General features: G+C 38.4%; 2 protein-coding genes across 2 annotated transcripts in view; one reads left to right on the top strand and one right to left on the bottom strand.

Annotated features, from left to right (window-relative positions):
• The window catches only part of syk (spleen tyrosine kinase), a 16,182-nt gene extending 13,609 nt beyond the window's left edge, over positions 1–2,573 (bottom strand). Inside the window, exon 1 of the mRNA XM_008325450.3 lies at positions 2,331–2,573. Within this exon, the coding sequence (XP_008323672.1) occupies positions 2,331–2,380 (50 nt within the window). The 5' untranslated portion in view covers positions 2,381–2,573. The remainder of the gene's footprint in view (positions 1–2,330) is intronic.
• An 844-nt stretch (positions 2,574–3,417) lies between these two features.
• chd1 (chromodomain helicase DNA binding protein 1) overlaps positions 3,418–11,787 on the top strand; it is a 17,549-nt gene continuing 9,179 nt past the window's right edge. The window contains exons 1-14 of the mRNA XM_025062453.1: positions 3,418–3,789; positions 6,100–6,214; positions 6,598–6,805; positions 7,437–7,568; positions 7,685–7,878; positions 8,478–8,752; positions 9,170–9,395; positions 9,486–9,586; positions 9,679–9,857; positions 9,946–10,070; positions 10,259–10,475; positions 10,659–10,748; positions 10,863–11,053; positions 11,456–11,644. Coding sequence (XP_024918221.1) covers positions 6,162–6,214; positions 6,598–6,805; positions 7,437–7,568; positions 7,685–7,878; positions 8,478–8,752; positions 9,170–9,395; positions 9,486–9,586; positions 9,679–9,857; positions 9,946–10,070; positions 10,259–10,475; positions 10,659–10,748; positions 10,863–11,053; positions 11,456–11,644 — 2,180 coding nt within the window. The 5' untranslated portion in view covers positions 3,418–3,789; positions 6,100–6,161. The remainder of the gene's footprint in view (positions 3,790–6,099; positions 6,215–6,597; positions 6,806–7,436; positions 7,569–7,684; positions 7,879–8,477; positions 8,753–9,169; positions 9,396–9,485; positions 9,587–9,678; positions 9,858–9,945; positions 10,071–10,258; positions 10,476–10,658; positions 10,749–10,862; positions 11,054–11,455; positions 11,645–11,787) is intronic.

The raw sequence follows: 11,787 nt of genomic DNA, 5'->3' as shown, positions 1-11,787 counted from the left end.
GAGAGATATCAAAACTGCAGCAAAAGTCATTATTTGAAGGCTGGTTTTTAACTCGGATCAACGACATAAACAGAAAAACAAATGAACATAAAATATAATATGAAATATAAATAAAGTATAAAATGGGATGATAATAATTCACCTAAACATTTCATTGTTCTAAAACTCCATACGTCTGTTGGTGTGTGAGTCAAGCAGAGTACACCAGTGATAACTGATAGTTATGCCTGAGATCACACACATTTTAGCGTTTCTTTACAGCATGGCGTTTTGAGAGAGAGTGTGTGTACAGTCCATGTATAGCAATCTTGTCTGGGACATAATTTTAGAAAAAAAAATGCTTTGTTGAAGGTATTTGGATGTTTGAGCTTTAGTTCAGAGTAAGGATTAGAATTAGGACTGGATTACAGTTAGAGTAATGAGGCATTCATCTGTAGTGGTTAAGGTTAGGTACAACAATCCTTGATTATGGACTTATTAACATTAGTGCTGATTCAAAAAACTGAATTTTGTCTATTATAGGAGATTCCCTAATTAATGGATCACATTTAATCAAATTAGTATCAATTAGCAACATTTGATACATTCTGCACAAACACTTGGTTGATTTCAAGGTTTTGGCTGTTTTTGAACCCCCCCCCCTCTTTATTCCGCTGCTAACAAATGCTAAGTGCTAGCCAACATAAAAACCCAATTGCCGACCTGCTTAGCCCTGCTCAACATCAGGGCAACTCAAAAAGGTTTTTAATCATTGACAAAGCATTTATTTTTGTTTAAAGAGAACTAGTCTCAAACAGGCAAATCAGTTCAAATGCTAAATTGTGTTTTTTTTTCTAAGCTCTAACTGTTTATTTATTTATGTGCGAACACAAATGTTTTCTTTCGATAAACATTCATACTGTCGTTCTTGTTTTCTTCTAATAAAATTCAGTTTGAACAATGGCTTGTAACATTGTTGCAACGTCTGTTAACGCACAGTTAAAATAATTTTCATTCTATTATCTTCATCTCATTAGAGACAGTTGACCTCCAGTTAATATACTGAAATAAAACATACATTTATTTATATTTTTTGTAATACACCCAGTGTATTAAATGTTGACTAAAATCATCTCATGGTTTCATCATACCATGAGAAAGTGACTGGTTTGACGGTGTAGGTACAGAGACGGTGGGGAAGAGATTGCGCAACGACTCACAGCATTGAGACACATTTGTCTTTGACTTCAATAAACGGCTTCAGCTTGTTCAGTTCAGTTTGTTCATGATGCAGTGGGAAATGGAAAATCTCACACCTTTGTGGTCGTTCTTGTGTCTGCTCTTCAACTGTACCGCTCTGCTCAAACCCCCTTCCTTTGGAAAGAACTCAAACTTCTTCTTTGCTGGTTTAGCGGGCCAGTGTCCTGCCCTTTGAAGTGTGTGTGTGTTTTTTTTTCCTTATGTTGCACTTACTTTAAATTTGTTTGAGGCCCCACTTCCTTCTTCACACGTGAATCAAAACGGATGTAATTCTCAGTTAATGGTAGTTTCTAGGAAAGCCTGCCCATTGACTCTTTAAAATACATCACATTTATATTTGATTCATCGTGTGAAACAGCAGCAGCACACGGAGTATTCAAATAGCAGATTTCAACAGAAACTGTACAACAGAACACACAGACACAGTCTCAGTCTCGGTTCATTTCTCTGCTACGTCACCTCTAATGTCTATCGTGGCTAGGAGCTCCAGTCCAAAGTAAAAAAAAAATTAACATATATGGACTTTTTTCTCAAGATAAAATATATATTTATATTTATTTCTTATGTTAAATAGTGTAGCGGTTATCACACTTGCCTCAAAAGCAGATAGCAGAGAGTCTTGGGTTTAATTCCCAGAGGAACCACATTCCTGGTGCTTGCTAGAAATATGGGATTAATATAGTACACATTTATTTATTTTAAATAAATTCAAATCTGATTACTTGTGAAAATATAATTTAGTGGTTTATATGGCTTTTTTTTAATTGAGCAATATACTTGTGAATAATATACTATTCAAAATGTAACTGCATCAGTGCTTAAATTGCCTCATGTTCAGAGCAGATGTACGAACACAGATAAGGAGGAGGAGGGATGAGGAAGGAGAGGCAGATTCCTCTCTGCGCTGTGCCTGCTTCATTAAATCCCTCTGCTGGGACATCATTGCATCACTTAGACTGGTCTTTACATAACGCTACAGTGTAACACTGCACGGGGCTTCAGCGAAGATACCAAGTGAATAAAAATGACTTAAGTGTTTCCATTATTTTCTCGTGTTGATAGTGCGTACATGTCAAAGTGTTTATATTCACCTGCAGTGAAACGCCGTCCGTTCACTCCCGGCCTGTCCACCTCTCGCCATCTGCTTCAGGATGGTGCAGTGTCCTCAGCGCCTGCTCTCAAAGCTCGGGCTCAGCAGTAGCTCTGTGGCACCACTCGTTTTGTTATTATCATCATCAGTGCTTTTGGCTGTTTATACATGCCCAATTATGTCCCCTTCCGGTCAGGCTCGAATGCTGCTGCAGAATCACCTTCTGTTCTCCTTTCACAGCCGACTCAGTGAAGCGGCGGATGATGCTCCCTGGGATAAATATATGCTCAGTCACATTTGATTGTGTTCATGTCTATCGCTGTATCCGACGAACTTAATTTAACTCAGAGAGACACACGATTCAAATGAGTGCTGATACGTCATGCAGTTATTATTTCTCACCAGCAGAGGGTAGTGCTGCTACACTTTTATAAACAACACTTAAGGTTTTTTTGGTCCCGTCCACCTTTTTTAGACAAAAATAATTTGATAATAATGATTTCTACAAATCTTTCTTAAAAATAAATTCACCCAAAAATAAAAATATCCTTAAACACCAGGTTTGGACATAACAGACACAGTGACACCTGACCAATCCCTGATGGGCCGTCCTCGATTTGTGATAATGGGCGAAACACAGTATATCGCCTCAAGATGAACGCCCGGGCAGTGTGTGGTACATGGCATGCACCCATGCTCGGTACACCTCACTGGCACCTTATGACTGGTGAATTCGAACCTGCAACTTTTCGGATACGGGTCCGCTTCCTTAATTGTTAATCACCTGACCAACAGTGCCCCAAAACCTAATTTGATTTTTACCCCAACCCTAATCCCTAATCCTAACCTATACACATACATATATAATCTGAAAAAAACAAACTTTTTTTTATCATTCATTCTTTCTTTCTGACAGTCAGCCATTTTACTAATTTTATTTAGATCAGGGCGTGTTTGTTTAAATGCATTGTTTGGATTTGGATGTTTCACCGTGTCAACCTTCACAGCGGTTGTAAGAGACTAAATATTTAAGTTATTTTGTCAAACTTCTATTGTTTGCTGTCGCCGCTCCTCTCACGTATTGTGGAGTAGAACCGTCGTTACGTCACCAGCCGGGGTTTCCTTGTGAAGTGAACCGTACGACGTCATGGCTGGGGCCGGTTGTCGGAAGACCCTGTACTGAGATGCCAGCTATCTAGGCTCGGAGCTGTCTAAGGAACAGTCAACTTTGTTTGTCCAAAAGAAAAGGGGACCCCGTTTGATTTTTAGAGGAAGTGGAGAACCACCATTGTACCAGTTTCATCGAAAGGAGTCGTCTCTCCCTAAGTGGGAGATAGTTAGCTGGCTAGCGTAAGTTAGCATTAGCTACCACCAGCTGCTGGCTAACAATTTAATAAAAGAAGAAAGGACCACTGAAGTGCAAGGTGGCTTTGGATTACAACTTCTTTACATTGTATCAGGTAATTTTAAAGCCGGGGCACAGTACGAGCATTGTTAAAAATCTATTTGGCCAGATAGTCGGTTAACATCATATGTTGATGTGGTAAAAGCCGCGAATTAGCACAAGATGGAAGTGAAGTTTGGTTAGCTAACTTGGCTTAGTGATTAAATGAAAAATAATACTGTGGGTCCGGGGTTTAAAGCGCTGTATGAGCTGCACGAAGGCGTGTTTATATAGTAGACAGTCAAACTGTGTGTTTGGGCGTTCGGTGGGAAGTTAACATTCAAGAGCTTAGTTGTTCTGTTGAACTGGGACAAAGTTTGGTCATTTTGTTAGCTTCGCTGTAAGCCTTGTTAGCCTCGTGTTTCTCGTCGTTAGCTAAAGCTACTTTCCCTGACAACCCCAGTAAACGGAACGTTAGCGTTACTCTTCCTTTTGTTAAATCTCTAGAGACGTTGAGTAAACAAAGTACCCCCTTTAAAAACACCCACATGGCTTAGGCAAATAATATGGTCTTGCGTCGAACATGAACATTTTAATTGTTTACAAATGCTAATGTTATCTTAAGTTGTAGAAAAACAAAATATTAGCACAACACAAGAGCTAATATGCGTTTAGTGGTCATTTAAAGCAACATGTAATATACTTTCTGTTTTACACTTGTATTCTACTGGTACAAAAAGTAGCAAAACGACCATGTGTATAAACATTAATTGTGACATAACCCGCCAATAACCCACTGTTTGCGTAGTTAGCCGGTATTGGCTAAGTAGCAACAATCTACGTTGAGTCGGTGGTAACACTAAATGGATCTTAGTGCGTAGTGAGACAAAAGTATTGATGGTGTTCTTTCACAGAATAAACCGTTTTGAACACGGTTTGAATAAGTGTGGTTATTTGGTGCGTATGGTGGTTATAGCGTGTTGCGTGAATATGATAAATAGCTGCTGTTGTGCAGGCCTGGTAGGCCGCAGCGCTTAGGATGAAATTCTGTGAAGTTTTCAGAGGAGATACAACCATCAGATTTGCCCTGTTCGAGTCAGCGACGGATTATTAGGGTTACAATGAGAAGAAATGGAAATCAGTAGTCATTAAATAGTACGTTTATAAAAATATTTTCCTAAAAAGAAAAGAACCTAAATGATACGGGGAAGTTGTATTTTTATGACATTCATGTCGTAATATTAAACGGAACAAGAACAATTTTCATAAGTGCAGTTGAATAAGTCTTACTTATTCGTACGTATTTATGTGCATTAAAAGAATAATATTATTTAAAAAATCTTAAGGATGTAAACAACTCTTAGGAGTCAATGCTGCATTTTGACATCATCTTTATGGTAATGACAATGTTAATGTTTTGTGGTACTAGAAAAAGAGGGTGATGTTTTGGGGTTAAATATGTGGAAAGGGCAGTCGCTGTTAACCATATGTGCTTTAAAATGAAAAACACATACTGTGTTTTCATTTTGTATTTTATATTTTCAAGTTGTATTTTAACCTTGGTTTCACAAATAAGATTTACTTCATCTTTTCAGAGCTTATTGCTATAAATCATAATAAACGTGTGTACTTTCTGGAAGCTTCTCACACACTTGGCGGATTAGCCTCCCTTTTGTTTTTATTGAATCTTTAGATTTTTTTCCCTTTTATTTGAGGGTCTTACATTTTTGCTTTTATCTGATAAAATAATACAATAAAATTACTTTATTTTTAACACCAGAACATTCTCTCTCCTTGGATGACATAATTGTTATACATTGTAGATATGCTCATTAAATTGCATATGACATTTAACTAATTCACATCTTTACATCACATTTTTTCCTAAAAATGTAAGACTATTTTATTTTTTATCGGACAGTATGGGAAGCTACATTTGTACAGATTGTTTTGCCAAATGCTCTTACTGTTTTTTTTCTCACCAATGGTAATACACAAGGAAGGTAAGGTAACCTTCCCTTTTGCGTTCCCATTGGTCTGGGAAGAAACAAAACCTACTTCATGACCACAACAAATTGAAATTCTGCTATCATCACACTAAGTTCTAAAAAATAATGAAATCCATGTTTGGCTTTCCGTTTGTTTCATACAGCATCATGAAGTACGGTGGATGCAGATGTGTGTAGTGTTAAGCAGTGTTTTAATGAGATGTGCATTTGCTGGCACTGCCAGGGTGAAGATAACAATGTCTGAGCAGGTGACGTTATTTGTGTGAGGTTCACTGGTTGTCAGTAGAACAAATGACTTGCACTGGTGTTAATTTGATATTAGGTTATGTAAATGGCCCTTGTTGCTCCTCTCTAATGGTATTTATGTTTTTGTTCAGGTAAACTACGTGCCACTGTATACAACAAATATTAAAAGAAATCCTGGATTGTGGACGTCAACATGGCTGGACGCAGTGAGGATGAAAGTGTAAGCAACAACAGTGAAGAATCAAGGTAATTCACCACGCTTTGTTTGGCCAAATGTTAAATTTAAGTCTACTGACCATTTGACTTGGATCTATAGGCGGAGCGATGCCAACTGCAATCAGCTGTAATGATGCATTTCTAAACCTTTAACCTTCATCTCTGTCTCTAAACCATTGTTAATTTGTTCAATTTTTTTGTACATTGTACAATCATTCAGCCTCCTGTTTACACCCATTACTTGGATTACTTGAAGTAGTCAATTAACTTCATTTAGCTCTTCATAATTGGCCTGTAAAAGAGTAGATAATAGTTGTAATTTGTTTAAATTTAGCGCAGAGACTTTGTCACACTTGTCCCTGAAACTGCAGGATATACTGTGTATTAAATTTTCTTTTTTTCTCTTAATACAGTAATTCAGATGACGAATCTGATTCTGGATCTCGCTCTGCATCTGGGTCTAGCTCGGGCTCAAGTTCCAGTTCTTCCAGCAGCAGCAGCCAATCAGGAAGCAGTGACTCAGGAAGTGGTTCTGACTCTGGCAGTCAGTCAGACTCTGATACAGAGAAACCCAAAGAAAAGTTGGAAACACCAAACAAGTCCAATATTGATGGAACAGAGGTAAACAAACGTGTGTTCTCAAAGATCTGTAGATGTGTTTATCTGCTTTCATACGGACCACACACTCCATTTTTATTTTAGTGTATCATTTATGAATTAAAAAGCAGACAAGGATAGGCCAAGAAAACAAACGAACAACAAGTCTTTAAAGTCATGCACTAAAAGTTTGAACTAAAAAGTGGAATCAGAATTAGTATATTATTTTTTTGAGAAGTTACAACTTTAAACTTAAAACAGCCATTGTATCAAAACTGACCCTGCGATCAGTGACTTGCAATCATCACATCACACACAAAATATATTAACATAAGATCCATCCATCCATCCATTTTCATCCGCTTATCCGTTACCGGGTCGTGGGGGCAGCAGTTGCCACCCAAATCACATTGCACCATACCAACCCCCCAAACTTTCCTGCGGATGCTGAGTCCACTGGAACAGTTGATCTTTATATAATTTAAAATTGATTGAACAGAAAATGTTCATCTGTGAAGATGTGAAAAGTTAAAACTGGTGTTTATCCCTCAAAGTCTGCCCAGCTGTAAAGTGTTCAACCAGGTCTAGTTGTTGTTGAATGAAGTCTTGTCTTGTGCAGTAATTCGGCCAACTCCTCAAATTTCTTTGATTTCAGTTCTGGAAGTCCAACCCAAGTATACTGGCGGTGCAGAGGTCTGCAATGCTCCGGAAACAGCAGCTTCAGCAGCAGCAGCAACAGCAGCAGCTGGTGCAGAAACAGAGTTCCTCTAACAGTGGCTCGGACGAGGTTTGTTGGATGTTGACCACTTTACAAGTAGCAACGTTACCGTTTTACTACATTTATCTGTCCCATTTAACTATTTTGAGTTAACAACATGGACTCTGTCTGAAATGTTCTTTAAGGACTCATCAAGTGATGAAAGTGACTCATCCAGTGGTTCAAAAAAGAGAAGAAATTCAGGTTCCTCCGGCTCTTCATCAAGTTCTGGTTCTGGAAGTGATTCTGGGTCAGACTCCTCGGCAGAGGACAAGAGCGATGAGACTGCGTCAGACTATGAACCAAGCAACAAAATTAAGAGCCGAAAACCACCGACCAAGTGAGTAATAAGCTAACAAACAGAAGAATTGATGGGTGCACAGTTTCAAGTTTCTATTGTAATCCTCACATTACAGACATGCATAAGAAGGTGCATTAACGCTGCCTTCATATTAGCTCTCAGAAATATGGAGCAAAGTCAGAACAGCAGAGAATTTACAGAGAAATATAGATGTGAGTATTAGAGATATGGATGTTTGACTGGTGACCTTAGTGTTAACCACTTACATAATGACCTTTTGATGGAGTCACAGTTGTAATGACAGGGTCCTAGGTCAACATGTTTGAGCATGTAACCAACTCATCTTTTTACAGTTGACATAAGCACAGCACCTTAAAACATCACAGCCTCTGTACTGTCCTTCCACCAAGATGATTTTTTTTCTGCTATATACTATTTTATATATATATATTTTTTTTTTTTTCTCAGTTGGTAAGATGCCTAAAAAGTGATTGGCCTTAGTTTCCCTTCAATCATAAAACAAACATCAATTTCAAGTTGTTAAATGCAGAACCGTTACATAAAACAGTTTTTTTTAAAGAAGACTTTGGAACAAAGCAAGTCGAGTTTTAACTGTGTTTACTTCTGTTGTATATTAGGATGAATTTTCGCAATGGAAATAAGAGCAGTGCTCAGCGGAAGAAATCCAAAAAGTGCTCGTCTTCAGAGGATGACGATAACAGCTATAAGAAGGAGGCATCTGTGGGGCCACGGCGGCAGGCAACGGTCAACGTCAGCTACAAAGAGGATGAAGAGCTTAAGACGGACTCAGATGATATGGTGGAAGTTCTCGGAGAAGACGTCCCACAGCCAGAGGAAGACGAGTTTGAAACGCTGGAGAGAGTGATGGAGTCAAGGATTGGAAGGAAGAGAGGTGAGAGCGACAATATATACAAAGACAATGCCTTTCACTCACATATTGACATCGCTGCGTGTGATGTGTTGAGATGTACACAAGAAATAAAGCAGTAGTTTCTAATGGTGGTATTTTGTGGTATACGTTTTCCCATTTTCATAGGAATATTAGGACCTTTTGATTATATGTGTTTATTAGTCTGGTCAATAGAACATTTAGGACTAGAATAGGACTTAATGTTTCAACAAGAGTATTTATTATCTTATATATATTTATTTATACCAGTTTGATCTCCAGATGCATCACTCCTGAACATCTATGTATTTTCCTATCCCTAGAAATACCTGCTAAATTATGATGGGACCAAAGTTCTGTCTTGATAGCTTTCTTAATCGTAACTATTAGTGAATTATGTTTTTTTTTTCCCCCAAACAGCTACAGGAAGCATAACAACCGTATATGCTGTAGAAGCAGATGGGGAACCCAACTCCAACTTCGATCCGAACAGAGAGGCTGGTGAGGTCCAGTATTTGATAAAATGGAAGAACTGGGCCCACATCCACAACACGTGGGAGACTGAGGAAACACTAAAGTTGCAGAACGTCAAGGGCATGAAGAAGCTGGACAACTTCAAGAAGAAGGATCAGGAAAAAAAGAAATGGTTTGTTTGTGTTATGATGAAGGCAGTGGTGGGTGTTTAAAAATGACCTTCGAACTTGAACCTGACTAACTTTCATTGATTTCTCTCCAGGTTAAAAGCCGCCTCACCAGAGGATATAGAGTACTTGAATTGTCAAGAGGAATTAATAGATGACCTACATTCTCAGTACCAATTAGTAGAGCGAATTATAGGTGTGTTTATGATTCAGTTGTTGAGTTATGTGAAAGCCAACCATCAGCTTAATGTCAAAGTTTTGAGTACATGTCTGTTTTTTTATTTCTAGGCCATTCAAACCAAAAATCAGCAGCAGGTTATCCAGATTACCTGTGCAAGTGGCAGGGCTTACCATACTCAGAATGCAGCTGGGAAGATGGAGCACTGATTGCCAAAAAGTTTCAAAAATGTATTGATGACTACATGAACCGCAACCACTCCAAGACCATTCCATCCCGAGACTGCAAGGTAACAGCATGTAACATTTGTGAAGGATCATTCTTTGTGGCGTGGACTTGGTGACAACAGATGAACATACTGCTGGTCTGTTCTGTAGGTCCTCAAACAGAGACCAAGATTTGTACCCATGAAGAAGCAGGCTTCCTACATAGGTGGTGAAGGACTGGAACTCCGAGACTACCAGCTGCACAGTTTAAACTGGATGGCTCACTCTTGGTGCAAGTAAGAGTTGAAATATCTTATGTTGCAGAAACATGACTTTCTTTTTATTATTGAAATAATATAAAACAGCAAACAAATAAAATACCCATCAAGCTTTTACATTTCAAAGAAATCTAATTGATTTACTAGGTAAAGTGGCATTTATGTAAACAGCATAATGGTCATTTTTATTTTGTGATCCTTGTCAGAGGACACAGCTGTATCCTTGCTGATGAGATGGGTCTAGGAAAGACCATTCAGACCATCAGTTTCCTCAACTACTTGTTCCATGAGCATCAACTGTATGGACCCTTCTTATTGGTGGTGCCCCTCTCTACTCTGACCTCCTGGCAGAGAGAGATCCAGCTGTGGGCTCCACCCATGAATGTTGTGGTCTACCTGGGTGACATCAGCAGCAGGAACATGGTAAAGATTATTTTTTTCATCTCTCCCATGTCACACATGGTAGAGGTTACTTTTTAATGTGCATTATTTCTAGATTGTTGCTCAAGTTGTGATTTTAATTAGTTTAACAATACCCTAATGTTTTGTTTTGTGTTGTTGTGATTGACAATACCCTAATGTTTTGTTTTGTGTTGAATTTCACAGATTAGGACACATGAGTGGATGCATGTCCATAATAAGAAAATGAAATTTAATATCCTTCTCACAACATATGAGATTCTTCTCAAAGACAAGGTTGGTCACAACATGACTCGGAGCTGAGAAAGCATTTTATCTCATTATAACACATTTATTATTGGAAGTTTATCATTGTTATATCTATCTAACGCTGCATGCATTTCCTCCCAGTCATTCTTAGGCAACGTCAACTGGGCCTTCATTGGTGTGGATGAGGCCCACCGACTGAAGAATGATGACTCGCTCCTTTACAAGACCATGATCGACTTCAAGTCCAACCACCGGCTCCTTATCACAGGAACCCCACTGCAAAACTCGCTGAAAGAGCTCTGGTCCTTGCTGCACTTTATAATGCCAGAAAAGTAGGTCACATTTATTGACTTGTGAATAGAACAGCAGTTAAGAACAAATCCTCAAAGTGCCAGTTCTTCTTTTGCCTAGTTATGTGGTAAAATCATTATTTACTCCACTGCTTTATTTGCTTTTGACTGATTTCTTTTTTTGCTGATTTCTGACATTTTGAACATAGTCATCTGCTATGGATCTCCTATCTTTATTGTAATAAAATCTCAAACCATGAAGATAATACAATTAAGGTTTTTATTTATTTTTGATTTAACAAAATGACTTTTGAAGATGTTAAGAAAAGGGTTATTGTGAAACTTACATTTATACAAAGTTTATATGGTCATTTTCATTTAGCCCTTGTTTCATGAGTTGAGAATAACACTACAGACTCACTCTGTTCCATCTCGCCATGCAAGGTTCCATTCTTGGGAGCTGTTTGAGGAGGCTCACGGTAAAGGCAGAGATTCTGGTTACACCAGTCTGCACAAAGAACTGGAGCCGTTTCTGCTTCGCAGGGTCAAGAAGGATGTTGAAAAATCTCTTCCTGCCAAGGTCGAGCAGATCCTTCGAGTGGAGATGAGTGCTATCCAGAAGCAGTATTACAAGTGAGTGCCAAGTACTTTTTCGTCACAATTGTCATTGTTTACATAAAGTACACATGTTTAAACACATGGAGACCTCACATGAAAGATAGCGTGATATATTTTACAGTTTATGGGATTGCATTAATGTTTACATTAACCAGTTG

Source organism: Cynoglossus semilaevis, chromosome 14 (assembly GCF_000523025.1).
Source record: "Cynoglossus semilaevis isolate Cse_v1.0 chromosome 14, Cse_v1.0, whole genome shotgun sequence".
NCBI classification, from domain to species: Eukaryota; Metazoa; Chordata; class Actinopteri; order Pleuronectiformes; family Cynoglossidae; genus Cynoglossus; species Cynoglossus semilaevis.
Note: the sequence above shows the minus strand (reverse complement) of the source record. Positions and strands in the feature narration are given on the sequence as shown.